The sequence below is a fragment of the Myotis lucifugus genome, unplaced genomic scaffold (assembly GCF_000147115.1).
Source record: "Myotis lucifugus unplaced genomic scaffold, Myoluc2.0 scaffold_87, whole genome shotgun sequence".
NCBI lineage: Eukaryota > Metazoa > Chordata > Mammalia > Chiroptera > Vespertilionidae > Myotis > Myotis lucifugus.
The window spans coordinates 4,358,641-4,382,537 of record NW_005871135.1 but is presented as its reverse complement, the minus strand read 5'-3'; the positions used below and the strand labels follow the sequence as shown (position 1 = coordinate 4,382,537).

At 55.0% G+C, this 23,897-nt stretch overlaps 1 protein-coding gene across 1 annotated transcript; it reads left to right on the top strand.

Annotated features, from left to right (window-relative positions):
- The first annotated feature begins 549 nt into the window (after positions 1-549).
- LHX6 (LIM homeobox 6) lies at positions 550-22,199 on the top strand. The gene is made up of 10 exons (XM_014457915.2): positions 550-587; positions 904-975; positions 1,347-1,529; positions 1,850-1,971; positions 10,348-10,568; positions 13,041-13,141; positions 13,376-13,471; positions 13,677-13,851; positions 16,614-16,717; positions 21,340-22,199. The coding sequence occupies exons 2-10, from the start codon at positions 907-909 to the stop codon at positions 21,358-21,360; spliced, it is 1,092 nt and encodes a 363-aa protein (XP_014313401.1). The 5' UTR covers positions 550-587; positions 904-906; the 3' UTR covers positions 21,361-22,199.
- Positions 22,200-23,897: the final 1,698 nt, after the last annotated feature.

Sequence of the window (23,897 nt, the reverse complement as noted above, 5' to 3'; positions counted from 1 at the left end):
TCCGGAGGAGGCGAGGCGGGTATGTCCATCTGAATAGGCGCCGATGCCCCTGCGCCGGGGCTGGTGCGTGCGGGCTCCACGCCGAGGACCCGGACGCGGGGCCGTCCCGGGCGCGCCGAGGGGCGGGAGGGTGTCTTTTCCTGCTCTCGGACGCCTCTGTATTCTCTTTTTGGTTCCGTTTCGCCCCGATCTTGCCCCCATTTTGCTCCGGGTTTCCTCCCGAGTGGCCCTCGAAGGGCACCTGAATCCGTGTCAATATCGCCGCGTCAGTTTAGCGGCGCGCGGGGCCGGTGGGCTTGATGCTCCCGCGCTCCGCGTTTTATTTTCCTCGAACACTCCCCTCCAATCTCCTTTTTATTTTCTTTCTCTCTTTTCTCCTTTTTGCATTTCGTGTCGAGAGGAGGAGAAGGGAGCGGGGAAGGGGGGGGGGTGGGTAGAGGGAGAAAAAATTCGATTTTTAATTACTACCATTAAAAAATCAAATTTGCAATTCTTTGGGCGGCCTGATGGATCTCACTGATTGACAGTTGGAATTGACACTCTGGCTACCTCTTATCTTGGGCATTCACGACAATTTCTAATTGCAGGTAGTTTGTGTATGTGCGCGTGGTTTTTTTCCCCCTCGGAGGCTTGGATTGCAAGGGAACTAAGCGATTACTTCAAGAGCCACGGGTTAAGTGCAGGGAGAGGGGGAGCGAGAGGGAAAAAATCCAATCCAAATTCAAATTGCTTCATTAGAGAGACACCGCTTTTGTGGGGAAGGGTTTTAAATGCCCACTACAAAGTTAGGACTCATTGTTCCGCGCTGGTTTATATAACAGGCGCGGGGAGGCGCCGGGTTTAGGCGGAGCGGAGCCAGCTCGGCAGCCGCCACCGCCTGCGTTCCCTCTCCCCCTCCCCCAGGTGATGGCCCAGCCAGGGTCCGGCTGCAAAGCGACCGCCCGCTGCCTGGAAGGCACCGCTCCGCCCGCCATGGTGAGTGAGCTCGGCCCTGCCTTCGGTCCGCGGTCCGGCCCTCGAGACCTGGCCCGGCTTTCCGGCCGCAAACCGCTGCTCTGGCGCCCGGGGGAATCCCTGAGGGCGCCGCCCCCTCTCTGAGCCTCAGTTCCCCGACCGAGAATATGGGCTCTGACCGCTCCCGACCCCCAGGACGCGCGTGTGAATAGCCGAACCCGTCCCTTCCTCTCCAATAGGCTCCTCCATCCCAGTTCTCTAGCCCGGGGCCCGGGGTTTGGAGGGGAATTTCGTTGTCGACTGGTGCACTGGGGGCCCAGGTGTGTCCTGGAAGCAACTGCAGCGCTGGGCCCCGGGCTCAGCGATCGGCTCTCCCTCTCCCCCCACCGCAGGCTCAGTCGGACGCCGACGCCCTGGCAGGCGCTCTGGACAAGGACGAGGGTCGGGCCTCCCCCTGTACACCCAGCACGCCGTCGGTCTGCTCACCGCCCTCTGCCGCCTCTTCCGTGCCGTCCGCCGGCAAGAACATCTGCTCCAGCTGCGGCCTGGAGATCCTGGACCGGTATCTGCTCAAGGTGAAACCAGGGCGGGGTGTTGCGGGTGTGCGGCGGGGTGTGGGGTGCAGTCCAGAAGCTGCGCGTAATCACGAGTACTGGCCCAGCCCTGCCGGACCCTGGGGCTTTGAGCTGGTCTTCGTGTCTCTCTGCGCCCCCGGGGTCCCGTCTGAAACACGGGAAGAGTCTGTTTCTACCTCCCTGAGCCTCCGTGTTACAGAAGGAAAGTGGGGGAGGTTACGGGCACCGCCAGAGCCCCAGCGTCTCTGTCTGCAGGGTGGCTGGGGTCTGGCGTGCAAAGAGGCCCGCGCTGAGCCGCCCCCGCTCTACCCCCTCCCCAGGTCAACAACCTCATCTGGCACGTGCGGTGCCTCGAGTGCTCCGTGTGCCGCACGTCGCTGCGACAGCAGAACAGCTGCTACATCAAGAACAAGGAGATCTTCTGCAAGATGGACTACTTCAGGTAGGCTGCGGCCGCCGGGCCGGCAGTGTGGCCGCAGGCAGGCCCGGCGCACAGGGAAGCCTTCTTTGCGGCGCGTGGTGTCTGGCTCCGGAGCCCCTGAGCCCGGAGTGCACTCCCGGGGCGCCGCGCAAACCCCGCCGGCTCTCAGCGCCACGAACGGGGAGCTCCAGGCTTCGCGCCGGTGCCAGCACCGGTCTGGCCCGAGATCCGCCTCCTGCTCCTGCGGCCCACTCGGTTTCCGTCGCGTGTCTGGCTCTGTCTCCGGTCCTGCCTGAATCTCAGGCTCCAGTTCCCATCACCAGCGCCTCGGTTGAGTTCTGATGTCCCGGCTCTGGCCCCAACCCGCTCGGATCCTAGCCTTGATCTGGCTGCCTCTCCAGTGCGCTCTGGCCTGGGTTCCAACCCTACTCCGACTCCAGCCACGCCGGCGTCGCTCCCAGAGCGGGACCCTGAGCTGGGCTCCAGACTTGCCCGTCTCTGACCCCGGCTCCGCGCTGGGTTCCGGTCTCAGACCGAACCCATATTCAAGCACCTCTTCCTAAGACCCAACCTCGGTCTCCAGTTCCGCGGCAACTTAGACCCTGGTGTCGCTCTAATGTCTGGGGTCCTGATTGGGTCCCAGGCGGCTGTTGGAGTCCCAGCTTCGTCATCGTTTCAGCCTGTCCCCGGTCTAGGCCGACTTTGGGCTGCCAGGACAGGAAGGGGGAGTGTAGGGCGCTGTAGCCCGGCAGCATTACCCCGGGGTGCGCTCTCCTGGAGGCAGGCAGAGTCCGCGGACTGGCGACTCCAGCGGAGCTCGTCCTTCCGTCGCGGCTGCTGGTGCGCGCCTCGCTCCAAACCTAGAAGCTCCCGCCTGACCCGGCCATGGGGTCAAGTTCACTGCGAGGTCAGGGCTCAGCGGCCACCCGCAGGATCTCCTTGGGAAGCGTGAACCAGGCCTGATGCCGGACCACCGGGCCTATAGAGTCCTGAGAGGGTGGAGTGTGATTAGTTTCAGGGAGGGGATGTCTGTTCCCAGGGGCTTTCTCAGGAAGGAGAGAAAACTACCCTCCTATAAACCCCACCACCACCTCCAGTGACCTCCCTTCGGTCCTCTCTTCGGGAGAGGCCATGATTTCAGTCTTCTTGGGAGTCAGGGAATGTGGTGGAAGTCAATGCAACCCCCCTCACCCCCAGTTTGAGTCTTCTGGGACTTGGAAAGAGAGGACCTTGAATCTAGGGGGAAGTTTGCAGCATTTTGGACTGGGATACTCTGGAAAAACCATCGGAAGCATGGCTCAAGAACTGGACTCTTTTTTTGAGTATGGGTGTGAAAGGTGTACAGCCAGGGTGTGCAGGTGTGTGGGGTCTACAAGGTGGCCTAGGGGTCAGCTTGCAAAACTGTGTGTGTGTGTGTGTGTGTGTGTGTGTGTGTGTGTGTGTGTGTCTTGTTTGGATCTGTGTCGTGGCACTGAGGGGATGTGTCATTAAGCAAGGTCAGGGATGTGTGGACAGCATATGTGTTCCTTTATGACATGCATTTGTCTTTTGGTTCATGTGTAAGAGTGTGTGTCTATGTGTGAATGCCAGTGCACAAGAAGGTCAGGTCAAGGTTACAAATGGACAGGGATCTGGAGGTGAGAGGGTGAGGCTTCAGAAATCCTGTGATTCCTCTCCCTACCCCCTCCTCCTCTGAGGGGGGCATTTCTGCTTAAGACCTTCACCCAGGCACTGAGGACTCAAGGGATATGAATGTGGATTTGTGGGTGTGGACTGCTATGTATGTGTATGGCAGAGCAGGGTTATTGTGTGGTATGCAACCAGAGTGTGATGTTTCCCTGCACTATCCCATCTGCTATTGGCTGGCCAAGGCAGGAAATGGATGTTAGAGTCCTTGTCTAGATACCTCCTTGTTCTAGGCCTGACTCCAGTTCAGCTGCCATTTGGAGGGGGAGGGGGCTCCTTGGGCTCATCAGCTAGCCAGGGACAGAGCTCCAGCTTGGAAAATCCAACAGGATGATATTTCAGCCTCCTCCTGTAGAGCAAGGCAGGACTGGACCCTAACCCTGGCTCACCTGGTGATAACAGACCTGGAAGCCCTATGAGCCACCTGCCCACATTTCCTTGCTGCTTCTCTAGCCCCAGCTCATGCCCAGGCTGGACCAAGCCTCCTCAAATGCTATGCTTACTAGACCTTCTAGGGCTGGTCAAAACTCAGATCCTGACCCCACCACTCAGAGCCTCCACTGGCTCTGGAATCCCCCTTCCTACTTTGGTGACTTAGAGTATGGAATGTGCAGCTATTTTGGGGAGAACCAGAGACTGAGCTCCATCAGGACAACATTGAATCACTGTGTGACCTTGGAGAAATCACTGCATCTCTCTGCCCTCAGTGTCCTACTTCCAGGGCTGTCTCTCAAAGCTGCCAAAGAGGGAGTAAAAGGAGGAAGGCTCAGTAGAGGCTCCATAGATGGCAAGTGCTGTAGGTGTCTTGATTATTACCATTGCCACTCTGGCTGGCTGGATGCTGGGCACAATCCCCTAATGTCGTTTCCTCAGGCAGTTTGAGGAGCAAGGCCTGCCTGGAGGGATGGGGCTGGGCCATTTCTGGGCTGAAGGTTCTGCGCGATAATCCTTTTCCAGTGACAAGAGTCCCCAAAGCAAAACTAAAACAGATTTTGGTTAAGAAAATGGAGTGAATAAAAGCTCACATTCCCTGGGAGGAGGGGAAAATTGTGGCTCTTCTGATCATTTCTCCCCCAGCCAGGTCTCCCTGCAGGCATAACCCTTCCCTGGCAGCCCCACCTGTAAGAAAAATAATGAAACCCACAAAAAGGGAAAGGAAAAGCCGGCAGAGTGCCAGGAGGGGACTATTGCCTGCTCTGAGCAGCAGCCCAGACGCTGGGTGGCTGCTGTAAGGGAGGTCTTTCTGGAGAGAGCATGAATGATGGCATGGGAGGCAGAGGGCTCCTCTTAAGAGCTGGGGCTCAGGAAGAGACCATGCTCTGTGATTCTCTAGCTCTCTGTTTCCTGAAGCCCAAGGTGGACTGGAGCACTCTGCCCAAGAGAGGTCAATATCCTCATCAGAATGGAGGGGGAGAGAGCACTGGGGTCTTACCCCCGACTGAAGGATCTTCTAGGTTCCATCCCCCATCTCGCCCCTCCTTGTAGACCATCCTTCAGTCTCCTTAAGCAGAACCGGAAGTTAGAAGCTAGAAGGGCACTCCAAAGTCACCAAGAGAAGCTGCAGAGGGAGGTGGGGAGCAGTGGAGGGAGGTTGGAGGTCTAGTGCTGTCCCTGGCTCATTTGCATTGTTGGGAGGGGTTGGTTTTCCACTGGCTCTTTGCCCTCGATAACAGGTTGCTGGACCTCTCTGCCCCAGCTTCTCCAACTCCCTCTTTAATAGGGACCTCAACAGCCCTTGGGGGTTCTAGCAGATTCCCAGCTCCCCACCCTCCCTAAGTCCTAGCAGAAAAAAGTTACCACCAGGGAAATATGATATTGCTTTTAATTTCTTCAAATTTTTGTTGTTGTTGTTAAGACCATTTGTTTCCTTCCATTTTTCTTTGAAGAAGTAAAGGAAAAAAACAGTGTTCCTCTCTGGGGCATTCATATCAACCACAAGCCCAGGCAGCTTCCTCCCATCGACCTACCTGTAGCTGCTGCCCCCCACATGGGTCATGGGCTGATCTACAGTGCTCTCCTGGCTCCCTCAGCCTCCTGAAGCATCGTGCCCATTGCATAGTTGGAGAGACAGATACCCTGAGAGAGTGGCAGGTGAAGAACCCAGGGTCACACAGTGAGACAGAGAGTGGAAAGGGGGCTGGGCATGGGTGGGGACACTGGTCATCGGTGGAAGGTATGGAGCTCATCACGAAGCCAGGAACTGTGCTAACTCTTTACATGCGTTATCCCATTGGATCCTCAGGTCCACCCTGTGATTATGATACTTTCGTATTCCTCACTTTATAGGAGGGGAAACTGAGGCCCTTCAAGGTGAAGTCACAGTTAGTAAGTGGCAGACCCTTGAGAAGACCCAGGGCTGCCTGACTCCACCATCCCTGTGTCTAAACATTCAATACACTTCGCTTCCTCTATTGGTCAGATATGTCAGCAGCCCCTCTCTACGAGGAGGTGGGGCCTGTGGAATAGCAAAGACCCTTCTCTGCTGACCCTAAGAGTCCTTGTCCAGTTCATTTGCCTTCACACAGGGAGCGCCTGCTGGGTGCTGTGATGTGAGACTCCCTGGGGGGGCTCTGGGAGCACTGGGGCAGGAGTGGCCTCCTTCAGAGGCCCCGAATGGATCAACTTTGCCAGGATCCGGTCCCCATGGTCCCTGGCCCTCTGGCCTCCTGACCATGGGAGTGGGGAGTAAAGAGTTAAGTGTGCTCCCGGAGTCTGTGGGCAAACTTCAGAGAGTGCCCTGGGCTGGGCCACTGAGGCTTCCCCCTGGAGTTCCTGTCCCCTGGCCCAGTTGACTTAGGGCAAGACCCCAGCCTTCACCTGCCTTCTGCCTAGAACCCAAGCTCCGACTGGAGAACCCTGCCCCCTCCTTCAGGGCGAGGGTGCCCGGGAGGCTCAGAGCTGGGAAGCGACCCCCCACCCTCGCAGAGAGCAGCCCAGCTGTTGGGGGACAGATGTTGAGGGAGCAGAGAAGTTAGGTGGGGGAGGTGCCTCAGGCCGGGGACCTCCGGGGTGCGGAGTGTTTTAACCTCTTAATTGCTGGTTCTGTTTTTCTCTGGCTTCTTCGAAGAGTTTGCCTAGAAGAAAAGGAGCAGAGGGGATAGGCAGGGCTCCTCCTACAATCTCCCTTGTTTGCCTTGTAGAAACTAAGGCCATCGAGGAAGCATCCTTAACGTAAAATAAGTGAACTCTGGTTTGAGTTTCGGCACCCTGGCGCACCAGCTTCGGAATTAACATTGGCCTTCCCACTCTGAGCGTCGGTTTCCTCCTGCAAAAAACGGGTGGCTTCATGATGGGGACCGGGTCCGAGTGAAACTCCGATGGGCTCTTTCGTTGAGGCTCATTCCTCCAGCTAATAATTTCTGAGCGCCTGCTGAGCATCCAGCGGAAGTGGGCCGGAGAGTGAGCTTCACTTGGTCCAGGGAGCACAGCTCCCTCCGCACAACCGCGGCTACCAGCTGTCGGAGGAGAGAGGGCCAGGAGGTGCGTGATGCCCACTCTAACTCTTCTCAGCAGTTCAGATACGCAGCATCTTTCCTGCAACTCTCCACCCCCAGGGCGCCTCTGTCCTTTGCGCCTTTGCCCGGAGGCGCACGGAGGAACACAGAGAGGGGTGCGCTGGGGGCTGGGGCGGAGGGGCTGGGGGCGGTAGCCGCGCCCCCTAATCCCGTTGGCGCTCCGTTCGCAGCTCCCAAACATCCTTTTCTTGAAGTTTCGTTTTCTCCGCCGCCAATTTCGCTGCTTCCGGAACCGGTGGCTCAGGCCTCAGAGCCCGCTTGGGAAGGAGTCTGTCAATTTGTCAGAGCCTCGATCCGTAGGTCCTCGTTCCCCTTCTTTGTGCCGCTGATCCCTGCCCCGATGGAGGACGCGCTTCCGGAGCGGCCTGCAACGCACCCCAAACTGCGTAATGATCCCATCCTCACCTCCATCCAAGGATCCAACTCGAGGATGATTTCGTTGACTGGGTCGAGCCACAGAGAGCGCGGGCAGATCCCAGGGCTGGGGACAGCTCCTGGCATTTGGGGTGACACGTGTGGGGGGTGTTGAGGAAATTGCTAAGGGGTCACCCGCGGCACCGACCTGGAATCAAGGGGATGGGTACACTGTGAGCAGCACTGTATGCGCAGAACCGCGCGGGCGTTTCGGATTCGTGGAGCGGGAGGATCAGGGGTGTGCGGCGTGTCTGGGATGCGCGCCCCTGGCAGAGGACGAGGAATCCCGCACAGCCAAGCGCGAGGACCCGGGATGCTACACCGGCGTGGAGCACCGGCGGTGGTGCAGGAGACCACAGAGGGAAGGCGAAGTCGCCTGGCTCTTCCCGTTCACTGGGAACGCACTCTCTGCCTTCCCGAACCCCCCTGGGCCCCAAGCCCAGGATCCAGGGCCTGGAGTGGGGACACGGCGGAGTCAGACCAAGCCCCTTTCCTGTTCATCACCCAGGATCCAGATCTTCTCATCTCCAGTCTGGCTGCTTCTGCAGATTCCAGGTACTTTTTGCACCTTGAAGAGGACCTCAACCCCGGCCCTACTCGCTGTGGTCTTGAGCTAGTCACTCGCCCGCTCTGAACCTCCGATTCCACCAGTGCAAAGTGGGTGCCAGAGCTCCCACCTCACTTGGTTACGGTGAAGCCGGTGAAGCCAAGGTGTGCATTGAAGGCTTTGCACCCCAGGACCCGGGACTGCAGCAAGCCCTCTACCAGACTGTCATCGGATCTGGGCCAGCCTGTGGCAGGAATAGGCTGGGGTGGGCAAAGCGGGTTCTTCTCCCCTCTGCGGAGGGATGGTGAACAGAGACCGCAGGATGTGCTGGGCTGTCCCCTGGGGAAGCCGAATTTCCGAGCCAGGGAATTGCCTCTGTTTGGGGGGCGTTTGACCAGGCAAAGTCCTGTAGTGGGGTCTGAGCTAACTGTTTCTGGTTTCTGGTCCGAGACAGTAGCTTTGGGCTTCCTGGGGTGGGGATGTTGTAACCAGAGCCCATTTGCTGGGCGGGTTCTCTCGCACAGTCACAGCGTTTCTGAAGGCTCCTCCGGATGGAAGTGTGCCGGCCCTGGGGACACAGAGGCACATCTTCTTGGTTCTCTCCCAGGAAGGCCTGGGGTGGGAGATCCAAAGAACCAGACATCTACAAACCGGTGTGACCAATTCGGAGAGGGTGGTGCTGGGGGAGCTGTGGCACTTTTCCTGGAGGGTGAGGGAGTGTGGGAAAAGGGATCAGCCGGCGCATAGGCCGGGGTGGGAAAATACTTGAGAGGGCCATGAAGACCTGGGAATGACCTTCCATTGCGGCTGCGGCTCATACTTGGGTTTGGGTGGGAGATCTTGAGGAAGGTTAGGGAGGAGGAGATGAGCCTGACAGGATGTGGTTTGTTGGGCTTTGTAAACTCCAAGGGTCTTGGACCAGATCCCAAGGGTAGATTGGAGCCACCAAAAGGTTTTAAGCAGGGCAGGCCAGGATTCGGTATGCATGCTGGAAACTTCACTGCGGCCACTCTGTGGAGGATGGATTGGCAGGAGTGGGCCTGGGGAAAGGGAGATGAGAGCTAAGATTGGCAGAGAGGGGTGCATGGCGGTAGCCTGACTTAGGAGGCCACCGTGACAATGGAGAGGAGGAGATGGGTCGCAGAGATACTTAGGAAAGGAACCAACAGTGTCTCATGGTTGGTTGGAGGTGGGGTTAAGGAGAGGGAGGAGTGTATGAGTTAGGTTACTAAGCCTGCACAGCTGGATGAGTGGTGGCTCCAGCCCCTGAAATGGACTGTGCACCAGAGAAAACTGAGGCTCAGAGAGTTCAGAAGGCTCACATCCACTTAAGGAGCAAGCATTCCCTGGTTCTCAGGGACCAGGCCTTGGGGTGACTCTGGCACAGGGCGAAACAGACTCTGCTGCTTTCTGAGGGCTCCCAGTTTGGGGTGGAGGCAGCTGTACCCAAAATGCACTATAAAGGGGGAGGGAGAAAGGAAAGAGACAGACTCAAGAAAGCCTTAGGGCGGGAAGAAGGCATTTGATCTTGGCTTTCTGTGTTTGTGACTAGCTGGTTACTTAATAGACTGCCGCGCACTGAACAGATAGTAGCAGGCATTGCTGTTGTCATCTAGTTCAGCTCAGGGCAAGGGAAATGGGAACTCAGAGGGGTTAAACAATTCTCTCAGCGTCATCAAGCCAGTCATGCACATCTATGCTTCTGAGAAACTGAGCTTCTCTACTGCTGGGGTACAGTTTACTCATCTCGGGCTCCTATCCTTGCGTGCTGTGTGACCTGTGCAAGTGACTTAACTCCCCGGTCCCCATTTTCCCCATCTGAAAAATGAAGATTAATGGGGATACTCAATATAAAATACTTAGAATCTTGCTGGGCACGTGGTAAGTGCTCAAAGATTTGCCTACTCATTATTACTATTATTCTATTTTCCCTAACACGTGATATATTTGTATTGAGTAGATTGATGTTATATGCAAATGTAAGTGATCACTGTAGAAAATTTGGAAAATTCAGAAAAACACCAAGAAGGAAATAAAAACATCCACCAGCTCACTTTCTAGGTAGATCTTGTCTACGGGAGGGGGAGAGTGGTGGATGCAGGCGTAGGGATATTTGTTAGCCGGTGACAGCTCCGAGGCCAGAAGCCCGGGTACAGGCTGGCTACTGGGTTTGGAGGGAGGAAGGGTGGCCTGTCTGAGCCTCGCCCTCCCCTCCCCTGCCCCGGTGTCCCACAGCCGATTTGGGACCAAGTGCGCACGCTGTGGCCGGCAGATCTACGCCAGCGACTGGGTGCGGCGGGCCCGCGGCAACGCCTACCATCTGGCCTGCTTCGCCTGCTTCTCGTGCAAGCGCCAGCTGTCCACGGGCGAGGAATTTGGTCTGGTTGAGGAGAAGGTGCTGTGCCGAATCCACTACGACACCATGATCGAGAATCTCAAGAGGGCCGCAGAGAACGGTACCCAACCCGCCCCTCCCAGCACCTGGCCACACCTCTGCCCTCAGCCCTACCCCACCCCAGCACCCCAGGTACTGCCCACACTCCTCTAGGGACAGGTGCTCACCTTATCACCTGGGGGCTGTGCCGGGAACCCAGACTTCTGGCTCCACCATTGGCTTGAGAGTCCGAGGTCACTGCCTATCCCTGCAACTGTGTTTTCTCATCTGTAAAATGGGGCTTATGATAGGACCTTCCAAAGAGAGATGAGCTGATGTTTGCAAAGCCAGGAGGCAGTCAATGAACTCTAGAGAGGATTCTCATCATGGGACAGCCAACTCCACTTTTGGATAGTGCTGGTTGGCCTGAGGGCTCATCCTCTCCAGCTGTCCTGGAGAAATGACCCACCCTATTCTCCCAACTCCTAAGCCATCAGCTCCAAGCCAGAGGTTTGGAGGTGGGGGTTTCATGCTGGATTGTGAAGAGTCTGGAGAGGGGAGCGCCAGTTTTGCTTCTGGCATGCTGTTCTGACTTGTGAAGTTTCCTTTCCTCTCTGGGCTTCAGTCTCCCCATCTGTGCAAGATAGCTGGTGGACTAGAAAGATAGCCCTAAATCTCTTCTGGTTCTGATACTATGATTCCCCAAGACACATGGGTCCAGGGACAGGGTCCAGGTCTTTCAGGGGTGGTGGTGGCTGGATTACAGGTAGGTTGGGGGCTGGAAAGGGGGAGCAGAGGCTGGGCTGTGGGGGGAGGCAGGAACCCTTTCCATAATTCCCTTACCTGGGTTTGTGAAAGCTGCTCTGTGACGTGGATTATTCTATGTTATCCTTACAGCCCTAGGAAGTAGCTGGGGTATCCCCATTTTACAGGCGAGGAAACAGGCAGAGGTTATCTGCAGTATGTGACTGGCCAAAGGTTATAAACTAGCATGTCTGCCTGCCTGACTCCAAAGCCCAAATTCTTAACCACCATACCATACCACCCCATTCCCAAGCTCCGAGGCCCCTTAATCAGACTTCTCCAAGCAAGGGAGACTGTTGGGATGTGGTTCCCTCTATGAGTTTCATTTTTCCATGGACACAACAGGCACACCAATTGTTGTCCTGCTTGCTCTCCTAGGAGACATTAATACCACAAAATGTCTGTCCCACCCACAGTGCCTCTGGGGAGGGGTGTGGGTTACCCTGCCTCAATTTCCATTCTGGGGACGAGTTAGGGATCCCCAGAGTGTTCCTGGCCAGGGCCACACCAGGGCCATCACTGTATCCTGCCAGGATTCAGACTAAGTGCACCTGGGTGCTATGTCCACCTGCAGTGAAGCTAGGATAGAACCCCAGGAGTCACAGGTCTCCCCACACCATGGCCCATCAGTGACCTCAGGCTCCTTCCACACTTGGACCAAGTAGGACCATCCCTAGTCAGCCTTGCCAGTTAAATTCCTGCTCTCCCAGGCAGGTGCCGCTTTAGACTCCTACCATGCAAAGGAGCATAAAAGCTTGGGACCTTGGATCTTCTGGCTACTGTTTTACTTTTTTAACACACACACACACACACACACACACACACACATCATAGAAAATTTAGAAAAGGTGGTTAAGCAAAAAGAAAATAAAAATCACTCCAAATGCCACCACCCCTTATATTTTAGTGTATATCTTTCCAGATTTTTTTCTATGACTGTATATTTTTCCTATGAACAGTAGTGATTTTAATTTTCTTTTTTGTGCTTGACTGAATTTTCTGATTAAAAAAAAATTTCTGAGTTTTTGAGAAGGAGCAGGCATTACCTTTGTATTCAGAAAATTGAGATATTAGAAATAAAATGGGAGTATATTTAGTGTGATTGTAAAAGTAATATAAGTGGAAAGAGAATAGCTAAATATAGTCCAGTTAAAATTAAACCTTAGAGAAAGTGACATATGATTGTAAAAACCTCCAAAGTTACAGAAATATTGAAAGTAGAATCTCCATAATTGCACTCCTGGGAGGAACCACTGCAACACCTTCCAACCTTTTTGCTTCCATACGTTTTAAAATTTTATGTCCTTCCAAACTGTTTGCTTTTATCAGTTTTTACAAAATGAGGACCACAGGTTTGTAGCCTGCTTGCTTACTATTGTCATCAGCCTTAGATTTCTCCAGCTTAGCTTGTGGCGCTGGAGTCAGCCAACTGTCAGGATACTAGTGTGAGGTCGGGACCGGGGCTTTCTTCTCTCTGAGCCTCAGTTTCCCCCGCTTTACAGCAAGGATAATGTCACCCATCCTCAGGGCTGTGGGACGGAAATGGCACACCGTCTGATACCAAGCGGACGCTCAGAAATGAAACCCCTTTGCCCAAGGACTGAGTTCAGAGACTAGGACCCTGGGGTCCCCGCCCCCAGCCAACTCCGCTCCTGCCCCTTCCTGGGACCAGCTCCCCCCACCCCCGTCCTTTTCAGGCTGCCGCTAGAAGAGACGCGGACGCGAGGTCAGCCACTTCTGTCGCCCCCAGGGAACGGCCTCACGCTGGAGGGGGCAGTGCCCTCGGAGCAGGACAGCCAGCCCAAGCCGGCCAAGAGAGCGCGGACATCCTTCACCGCGGAGCAGCTGCAGGTACCCGGGGAGGCCGCGAGTGGCCGGCCGGCTGTGGGCGGGGAGTCGGTGTGGGCGGGGCTGCGAGGGTCTCCTGGCTGCGCCTCTCCCGGACCCCGCCCCCCCCGGTGGAGGGGCGGGGCTGTAGATGTCTGGGGCGTGGCCTCCAGGCCGGAGCCTCTGATTGGGCCAGGGCCCTGGAGACCTCCGAGTGCCGGTTCCTAACCCACCCCCGCCCCTTCCCGCGCTGGGCAGGTTATGCAGGCACAGTTCGCGCAGGACAACAACCCCGACGCACAGACGCTGCAGAAGCTGGCGGACCTGACCGGCCTCAGCCGGAGGTCATCCAAGGTGGGGCCGGGGGAGGGCGGGGCCTTCGGGTCTGGGGCGGGGCTTGGGGGCCTGGGAGTGGGCCCTGCGGCGCTTAGCAGGGCGGCCGTCCCGGGCGCACGAGGCCGCTTTCTTCTGGAAGCGACGAGGCAGTCCCGACTGGGTCCCCCGGCGGCGCGTCCGACCCTGGTCCGCGAGGTTGAGGCTGCCGAGGCTGTCGTTCCAGGTGTGGTTTCAAAACTGCCGGGCGCGTCATAAAAAACACACGCCGCAGCACCCAGTGCCGCCCTCCGGGGCGCCGCCGTCCCGCCTCCCTTCCGCCCTATCCGACGACATCCACTACTCCCCCTTCAGCAGCCCCGAGCGGGCGCGCATGGTCACCCTGCACGGCTACATCGAGAGTAAGTGATTGCGACGCCCGGGCCGCCAGGTCTGCGGGAGAGGAGCGCGCGGGGGCGGCGGAGGCGTGGGGAGGCCCAACGGAGCTGCATGGGGTGAAGATGCGGGCTTCGCAGTAACTAGGAGGTGGGAGGAGGGGTTGTTACCTGGCTCTGCCTCAGTAGACGCAGACATTCGACCATTCAAGTACCTTCCAAGCCCTGGTTCTGTACCGGGGCCGGGGGACTAGGGAAAGAGCTAGATGGGTCAAGTCCTTGTTCTGGTGGAGCTTGCGTTCTGGCGGGAGAGACGACGTGGGACAATAACCAGATAGCTGAGCGTGTGTTTTAATTGCCGCGATTCCTATAGGAAAGGTGCTGGGTGCGAGTGTGGAGATGCCGCTCTCAAACACGCTGAGATGGGAAGGATGGGTAGGATGAGTGAGACACAAGGAGTGGGAACTAGGAGTGCCCCGTGTCAGAGGAACTGAATGTAGGCAGGTCTACAGCCTGACCCAGGGAGCATGTGGCGTTGGGTGCCTCTGGGGTTGCAGAAGGCCAGTGTGGAGGGAATGCTCAGGGCTGCGAGGCCGTGGGCAAATCACCTAACCACCTTAAACCTCAGTTTCCCCATCTGTAAACTGGGACATTAATAATGCCTACCTCACAGGGTTGTGAAAATCCACTGGTGTATTCGGTAGTTATTTTTGGAGTGCCTTTTGTATCCTGAGCACTAGGATACAACATGGAACACAATAGAGAGAGGGTGTAGTGATGTGCATTTCTGGGGGATAAACATCAACGAATCTGCTATTGAGCAGGTGCTTACCACACATTTTCTTTCCCTTCAAGGGTGTTTCCATTGTTTGCTTCCTCAAAGCTGGGCACGACCGGAAAAATAAAAGTGGCTACAATATACTCACAAACTCAAACCCGCTTTTCTGGGGCTCTAGTAAGAGGAAGAGGTCAGAGACACTGCTGTTTACTGAGCCCCTGCCATGTGCCAGGTGCTATGTTTCTAAACATTAGAGATCACTATCCCATTATACAGATGAGGAAGCCAAGGGTTCACAGTAAGTTAGTGGGAACCAGTTTCTTCAATGGTTGAGTGTGGGCTTTGATGTTAGGCTGAAGATCCCACCCCTGCCACTTCCTGGCTGTGTGACACTGGGCAGGCTTCTTAGCTTCCTTGAATACCAGTTTCCTCATCTGTAAAAGTGAAGACAGTAAGGATACCTATCTCAAAGCAGTGTGGTGAGCATTCAGTGAGATCATTGACTTAGGTCTTCAGCATTTGGTAATTGCTGGATAAGTATTAGCTGCTCTGCGATGGCAGCGGTGGTTCTGGTTGGCAGAGCTGAGGGTGCAGAGTCCTGCCTACTGCACCAGGCTGCCAGTTGGAAACTGTCTCTTTGTACTGTTCCGGTTCCGAACCATCCGCTCAGTAGGAGGGACTTTTTCTCCCTTTCTGTTTTAAACAATGACTTACGTTCAGGCTGCACAGAGCCGGTAGGAGATGTAGTTCTTCTGTTAAAGGCACCAAGGACCAGGGGCTCTCTGGGTGCCAGGAATTGGCTCTACCAGCTAGCATTTGCTGTGGAGTTAGTAATGGATCTAAGTGACTCCCTTGGGAGGGGGCCATGGCCTCCAGACTCATGCCAGGACTCTGCCTTCATACTTTATAGATCAAAGATCTGTGTTTGATGCCCAGTCCACCTTGAGGTGGAACCCAGCTTGGGGCAGGAGCTGTGAAGGGTATGTGGACCTGCTGCCTCTTGCTGCATGGCTGAAGGTCACCTCGGCACTTTGCTTTGCAGTTAACTAAATTCATAGGACCTGAGTTTCCTGGAGCCTTAGAGCTTAGAATCTGATAAAAAAGAAACTTTGGAACCTGACCCCAGAAAAATGCACATACACACATAGTTTTCCAGGTCATCCCAGGCTGTTCATGGACCCCTAGAATACCCCAGGTTAAGAATTCCCAATCGAATACAACAGATGAGGGGACTTTGCCTCAGAAAGGCACAGTGATGTGTCCCAAGTTACATACCAATTGTAAATCTCTGGACAGGGCTCTTGTTTTGTTACCAAAGTAGATGAAGCACAGGGAGGAGGAAGCCATGGACTTTTCTACTGAAGTGGTAAAGAGGCTGAAACATGAGAAGTTTGGGTCAGACATTAGGATGGACTTTCCCTCACAGTTTTAGATGTTAGAATAGGGTATGGAGACTTACTCAACAAATTATTTAAAGAGTACCTACTGGATGCCATGCCTCATTCTTGGTAATGGAAATCCACAAAAATCTAGAAACTAGAAAACAGACAGAAATTCCTGTCCTCACTAGAGCTTGCATTCTAGTTGGCAGAGATAGGGAGTGTGGGTGTGTGTTGGTGTTGGGTTGCAATTATTAACAGGGCGGCCAGGGAGAGCATCATGAAGAAGGTGCCATATGAGTGCAGAGTCCTCTCAGAGGTGTGTTGGGAAAGCTTAGGTGATACCTGGGAGGGAGATAAGGCACCTCGGGAGGACCCTAATAGATGGGGTACAGCCTTGCATGTAGGAGGTGTTCAATACATATTCATTTATGAGTATTTGTTTATCAGTCAGCTGGACAATTATATAGAACTTTATAGGTTATAAAGTCTTTCACATAGAGCGTTGCAACCAACCCTATTGAAATTTCCCCCAGGGTCAATCAGCTGGTAAGTAGCAGAGGTGAAAGTGGTCCAGGTGGGATCCTGCATGGAGGCTGGGTGTGGGCTCCAAGGCATCCTCTCATCCACAGGTCAGGTACAGTGCGGGCAGGTGCACTGCCGGCTGCCTTACACCGCGCCCCCCGTCCACCTCAAAGCCGACATGGATGGGCCGCTCTCCAACCGGGGTGAGAAGGTAAATGGAGCCAGGTTGGGTCTGGTGGGTCAGAGCCATCCTGCGGGGAATGGGTTTCTGGCAGCATTCCTCATCACTGAGCAGGCACCATGCCTCTCTGCCCAGCACGCTCTGTGCCACCCAGGCCGTCGCTCCAGCAGGTGCCAGTGTGTTCAATGTGCACGGCCCTCCTTGCAGGTCTGCACTGACAGCTGGCCTCCTCTTTTCCAGATTTCTGAATTTAGTTACTTTGCTCAAACTTCGTGGTTCCAGAGAGGGCTCATATCACACACCACCCTGCCTCCCACCACCTCTCTGGTTCCTCCTCCTTTCTCCTTTTTATTACTGTCTGTTGGGAGTGAATATCCCCAGCTTGTGAGGCCCAGGGATAGCAGGTCAACAAGGTACCTTGGTCAACTGGCAAGGTCTCCTTTGTGGTACCCTGGTTTCTGGTTGTCTCCAGCATTAGGACTGAATATCCAGAGGGGAGTTTAGACAGCACTCAGTCCAGTGGCTTGAAAGTTTTGTCCTTAAGCCCTGGAAACCTGTGTTAAATCTTTTCCATGTCCCATAATGGAGATGCAAGTGGATGGAGCTGCTTGGGGTGAAACTGCAGAGGGAGTTCCCCACCCGCCAACCTCTAAGACACCTCCCACTTAGCCTGAAAGCCACTGCTCTAAGACACCTACCCCCTTTGTAGAAAGGAGAAAATTGAGGCTCAGGTAGCTCAAGATCACAGAGCTTGAATGAAAACCTGTGCATTTACTCATTCACTTACTCATTTATTCAGCTGACATTTGCTATATGCTGACTGTGCCCAGGAGCCCTGCGTCAGCTGCCAAGAGCACAGAGATGAGGAAAGCATGGTCCCTGCCCTTGAGGAGGCCACAGTCCAAAGTTATAACACTGTGATCAATCTGATGGGGGAGCCAAGGGAGCTGGGCAGTGGAGGGTGGGGGTGCAGCTCAGGAAAGACACAAGGAAGACTTCCTGGAGGAAGGCAATGTCTGAGCCCAGGCCTGAAGGCTGAATCCGAGTTCCTGGGGAAGGCATGGGAAGCTCTCTCAGGGAGCACCGACCAACTCAGTGTTGCTGGCACACAGGCTTGGGAGGAAGAACAGTGAGGGTGGGGGCCTCGGGCTGCCAGTGGAGGAATGTGGACTTTGTCTTGGGGCAGGAGTGGTCCCTGGAGGCCTGTCAGAAATATCACTGTAGTGGCCCTCAGAGAGAGAGAGGGAGTGCTGGGAGTCAGGGTGGTGGGCCAAGGAGAGAGGGCCAGGGCCTTCAGGCTGGAAGGGCCCCCAGGGACCCTGGGGTCCAGCAGAGCGTGGTTGCTGTTGCTGTGATTTTCAGAATCAGCTGGGGAGTTTGTAAAGATACAGATTTCCCAGCCTAGCCCCTGGAAAGCTGATGGTGAGGTCTGGGGCAGAGACCAGGGATCTGCTGGTGTGATAAATACCTAGCCCCTGTGATTCCGGCAGGCAGCCAGAGGTGAGGAGCACTCCTCCAGGACAGCCCCTCTTACTCTGCCTCCTGACTGAGCACCTACTGTGTGCTGGGCTCGCTGCTGGGCACCATGGGGGAAGGTAAATGGTATGGAGGTACAGACAACCTAGTTGAACAGATAGGTTTATAAGTAACCAGTAGTGTTTAAGACAAAATCCCACAGTACTTGGTGATGGGTGAGCACGTCCCAGGAAGGTCCCCTCTGGGACTGCCATACTCACAGTAGGAGCTGCTCCTCTGTTCATGACAGAAACTTACACACATTGTGTGAGGATGGCATCCGCATGGTAAAGATAAGAAAACAGAGGCTCAGAGAGGTGACGACTTGTCCAGGGATGCAACGAGTCTGTCGGACTCCGAAGTCCATCTCGATCAGTAACCATGTCCTTTCATGGAGCACTTTATAGTTTACACAGTGCTCTATCTGACCTTGGCCTTCAGAGCCCCTCTGGGAGGATAGTTACATTGACTCCGTTGACTCCGTTTCACACGTGCAGACACTGGGGCTCAGAGAGCAGTTCTGGCCCAGGGCCACAGAGAGTGTGGGTAGGGCTGGCATCCATCCTAGGACTGCCTGCCTCAGAGCTGCCCCTCCTGCAGGAGAGCATTCGTCTCATCAGACCTGGTACAGGACTGCAGAGGCCAGCTGGCACGGCCCCTGTCCTCTGGGAATGTGTGGCTTAGAGCCGGCAGCAGGTAGCTGCAGCCTAGGTGACAGGGCACTTGAGGTGAGGGACGAACATGGCCTTCAAGGACCCAGAAGAGGGAGTGAAAGTTCTAGGGGAGAAGCAGGGGATGAGGAGAAGGGCGTTCCACAGTGGGAGAAGAGAACATGCTAGGCACAGAGGCAGGCATGGGGGAGTCTGGGTTTGAGGGACTAAGGGGTGTTTAGTGTGACTGAGGCCCAGGGAAGTGGGGCAGGGTGGTGACAGGGGTCACATAATGATGGGCCGGGACCGTTGGGGGAGGGGCTTGGGCGTTATCTGGAGGGGATTAGCCTTGGGAGCATTTAGGGCTGTGCTCAGAGCTTGGAGAGGAGCCCTGGCCTTCTGGTTGCTCAGCTAAGCTTGTGGTTATGTCTGGTTCAGCTTGAAGGGTGAGCCAGCCTGGGCTCTGGCAGCTTTGGCTGTAGAAGGTTTCTGGCCCCTGGGTTTGGCTGCTGAGCCAGAGCTCTCTTGCTGGGATGCATCCCCAACTTCACATCCAGCTGCTCTGCAGAAAAATGCCCCCCCCCTCCCTTAATGATCTTTCTCCCTCTCACTGTCAAGCCTTCCTGCCAGCTCCTGGGGGCCTTCTCTGTCCACATCTTGACAAATCCCTGGGGGCGGGTGGGCTGTGTGTGGTCAGTCGGTGTAGAACTGTATGGGCTTTCTCCCAAGTCACTCCAGGCCTGAGCCAGCCTAGCTCTAAGGAGACTCAGTGCCTCCTGGGGCAGGCCCCTGAGCCCACTGATCGAGAGCATCACTGGCCTGGCCAGGAGAACGGTCCCTGAGCATTCAGGAGTAGCACCCTCTGCCCCCCACCACATCTTCATTTGGCCACAAAAACCTGTGAGTTTCCAGAACCACATTTCTTCCAAATCATGGCCCCCAGTCCCACAATTTCAGAACTTAGAAGGTGCTTAGAAATCAGGGCCGAGCTGTCACTGATAAGATGGAGAGACTGAGGTCCACAGAGGGGAGGGGTCTTACCAGAGAGTTTCCTTTGATAAGAGCCCAGAGCCAGGTGTCTCAGAGGCCAGAGGAGAGCACTGCCCGAGGCGGGGTGAGTGGGCGAGGCAATGTGGTGTGAGCTGCGTCAGGCAGACTCAGAATCCCAGCTCTGCCGCTTCTCACTCTGAGACCTGGGTACACAGTTAGCTTCTCTGAGCCTCAGTTCCTGTAGCCGCAAAATGGAGAAAATAGGTCCCACAGCCAAGCTTGTTGCTGAAAGCAAATGCAGTAATGTATGTAACGAACCTAGCACAGCCCAGCCGGTGTGGCTCAGTGGTTGAGCATCGACCTAGGAATCAAGAGGTCTTCAATTCGATTCCCAGTCAGGGCACATGGCCAGGTTTTGGGCTGGATCCTCAGTGTGGGATGTGCAGTGGCAGCTGATAGATGATATTCTCTCCTGTCAATGTTTCTAAGTCTCTATCCCTCTTGCTTCCTCTCTCTAAAAATCAGTAAAAACATTTTTAAAAAAAGAACCTAGCACAGTGCTTGATACACAGAAAGTAGTCATAGATGGTGGTTATTGCTATGCTTTCCTCCATCTCCTCCTCATGGTAACCGATCTGGGCAAGTAACCTTCCTGATCAGAAAACGAACAGCCACATGGCTGTACCCACTTGATGTCACGGGAACAATGAACTGTGGTCCGCCTGACCCTTCACTGAGAGATCACATTGACCAGACCTTCAGGGAGCTGGCTGTGTCAGCAGCGAGAGAAGTCAGCCAGGTGCTTTAGGTGGAAGAGGAGAGGGACAGGGCAGACAGTCCCTGATCACTCACTGTGTGCCAGGTACCTGGCCTGTCTCAGCCACCTGCCTCTCGGCTTTGTGAAGACTTAAGTGCGCATGAAGTGCTTGGCCCGTTGCATGGTGTGTCATAAGCATGATGACAGCTGCCGTGGTGATCGTGGAGAGGTAGAGGCGGTGTGATATATAGCGAGCGAGCTCTGGAGCCAGGCCTGGGCTGCAGTGCTGGGTCCGCCTCCTCCTAGCTGTGCAACCTATCCGTGGGCTCACTGATTTTCACCTCCCTGAGCCTCAGTGCTCTCCCCTATAAAATGGAGATAACGGTGGGACACCTTCGAGGGATTGTGATGAGGCTCCACAAATGCCGGTCAGGCACTTTCCGCAGCGCCGGGTGCTGGGTGCAGTGCCCAGCAGACCTTTGCTGCTCTTCTTGTATCTCACTGAATCCTCCCCATCCTGAGAGAGAGGTCATGTCATCCCCATCTTACAGATGAGGAAACAGGCTCAGAGAGGTGAAGTGAGTTGCCCGAGGTCCACAGCAAGTAAGTACCAGAGCCAGGATTTGAACCCAGATCTGGGCCCCGGGCCATCCGCATTCTCTGTGCCTTCAAGGACCTCTGGGGAGCTACTGGAGGGGCAGGCCCCCAGCTCAGCCACCTCCCACACCCTCCTTCCGCAGGTCATCCTTTTCCAGTACTGACGCTCCCTGCACTTGCGCATCTGTCCATGGGCACCCCACAGCTGTCCCTCAGCCGCTGAAATGCAGTGTCCGAGCGCTGCCAGGAATCCACCCACCTCTGCATCCACCCCTCATCTGCCGTCCCGCCTGCCACCAGCTGGGCCTGTGGGCCTGGCTGTCCCCTCTCCTGCTGAGAACCAGAACCCGCCAGGAGCACCGCGGAGTCCTCCTCTTGGAAGGCAGAGCTCCCTGAAATTTGGAATCAGGGTGAAAACAACAGCCCAGTTTTTCCATTTAGACAGGACTCATCTTCAACTGAAGCTGATTAAAACAGCAAAAGGCCGGATTGAATTGTGCAACGCCAACAGCCTTCTAATTTACAGGTTTTCTTTCCTCCCATGTTGGCCTTTACTCACTACTTCCTTGGAACCGTCTCTGAATTCTGAAAGCCGAAAACCCCCAGTGTTATCCACTCTGTTGCTTTTGTCTGGAAAACTCTACAGTGTCTGTGGGATGTCCCCAAAGGAAAGCATATGTTCTAATTTTATCATTTCCATCTGTCTGCTTATGTCAAGTTAAAGAGAGAAAAGAGAACACTGACCAACCCTGAGAGGCCCAGAAGGGCAGAGATGGAGGCCTGCCCAGACCAGGAGGTGGGGGATAGGCAGGGGCCGGGAGGCATAAAGGCACCCATTGGTTTGGAGCTTGAGGAGAAGGATGTGGCACATCGGGCTGGGAGAGGAGAGAGAAAACTCGGGGTATAAGTGGGAGACCCTCTTCCTACCTAGTTATCCAGCACATATGTATACAGATGACATAGCAGACGTGGTGTTTGAACTATGTGACGACATTTCCAAACGTTTGGGGGCCCTTTTTGGCCACTCATGGACTCCTAGTAGGGGTGCTTGGGTCATGTCATTTTTGGGGACACCTCTCATGGAGGGCTGGGGAACAGAGCCCAGGGAAATGGCAGTCAGAATATTAACTCTGGACCCGTATCTGAATAGCGAGAGGGTGCTCTATGCCTAGGTGAGCGTGCCAAGCCCAAGATTCCAGCTGGCCCCTCTGGGCTCCCCCACCCACTCCTGAGAACAGAGGCCAGACACAGCTGTGCTCACACCCACCCTGTCCTGCTGCAACTCTTCAACCCCAAACAAAAGGGCTTGGGCTACACAAGACCATAATTTATGTTTTCAGGGGGACACCCATTTGTCCCAAGGTTATCCTGTGATTTTACAAGTACTTGGTGTCCTGATGCATTTCCCACTAGACTCTAGTGACTAGAGGCTGCTAGCAAGCCTGGCTGAGTCCAAGTTCTCCTTCCGGCTCTGGTGAACCTGGTATGTTGCCTTTGGAAGGAGACTCTAGGACGGGGAAAGCAAGCCCCTGGCACATATGCATCGACTGTCCCTGCTTTTACCCAGGGCAGACATTGCTAGTCAATTACAGTATCCTGTGTTACTGAGTCTGGAGACGGTTTCAGAATCCAGGTGTTTGAAGTTGGCACTTACCACGAAAGCCTATACAGTATGTCATCCTTGCTCTGGGATCTGGAGAAAGGCGAGGCCTGGGTGCAGCCCGAGAAGGGGACCTGCTTCCTTTCCCTTCTGAAGATGGTTCCAGCTGGCTCAGGGCAAAGAGAAGGCACCACTGGGAATGCGGTCAGCACCGCTCAGTTCAGAACTCATCCGGTGAATAACGTGTACCTGGCCCTGTTCTGGGGGCTGACGCTAACAGGAGCGGTGTGGGCCTGATCCCTGGTCTTGGGGAACTTTGATTTTTGCTCCTGAGGCCCCAAGAGCAACCATGTAGTCGATGGCCAGTTGCACCCGACCCAGGGTCACCCAGTACCCACTCTGCCTTGGGGCTCCCCCAGGGTCTGTTCCTTGCGTGGATCACATGGTCGTAGCATGTTGCAGTTCAGACATGTCTCCACTAGCCTGTTAGAGCAGCCTGGGAATGTACAGGCCATCGAGACTATTTATTTAAATACAAAAGGGGAAAACACACACACATACATGGAAAAATATTGTAAGCACTTTTTTGTAAAACCAATGTTTGTTTTGTTACATACCTTTCATGTTGTGCTTTGTAAATGTCTTATTTGTGTAATAAATAAAGTTAATGCAAGTAGAAGTGCTGGCACTTAAATCCAGAACGCGATGGGATTCCGTTTCTTTCCTGCTCTCTTCAAGGCTCAGGCCCCTGGACCCCGTGCAGTCCCCTTCCTGGAAAATGGGTCCTGTTTCCCAGTTAGTAAACTGAGTGTCCTAAAGGCGTGACGGCGGGCTTCTCCTCTAATGAGCTTTGTAGGAGATCTGGCTGCTGCCCTCTGTCCCACTCCTGTGCTGGCTCGCTCATGGGACCCTGAGAATCCGAGCCGACTCTGCCCTGGAGGAGCTCTCCATCTGGCAAATGCTGGGAATGACGGATCCCACCAACATGGTGTGAGAGCCAAGGGATCTAATTGGTTGAGGAGTTCACAGAATAGCTGCAAAAGAGGAGGTGTTGGGGGGGCCAGGGAGGGAGGCACAGAGGAACCTGTTTGAAAGATGGGG

What these genes read in the sequence shown, in the direction of transcription:
- LHX6 (XM_014457915.2), top strand. Translation starts at nt 907, where the DNA reads ATGGCCCAGCCAGGGTCCGGCTGCAAAGCGACCGCCCGCTGCCTGGAA. An exon ending in TGGACCGGTATCTGCTCAAG is followed by an intron (nt 1,530 to 1,849) that starts GTGAAACCAGGG and finishes CCCCCTCCCCAG; the next exon opens with GTCAACAACCTCATCTGGCA. An exon ending in TGCAAGATGGACTACTTCAG is followed by an intron (nt 1,972 to 10,347) that starts GTAGGCTGCGGC and finishes GGTGTCCCACAG; the next exon opens with CCGATTTGGGACCAAGTGCG.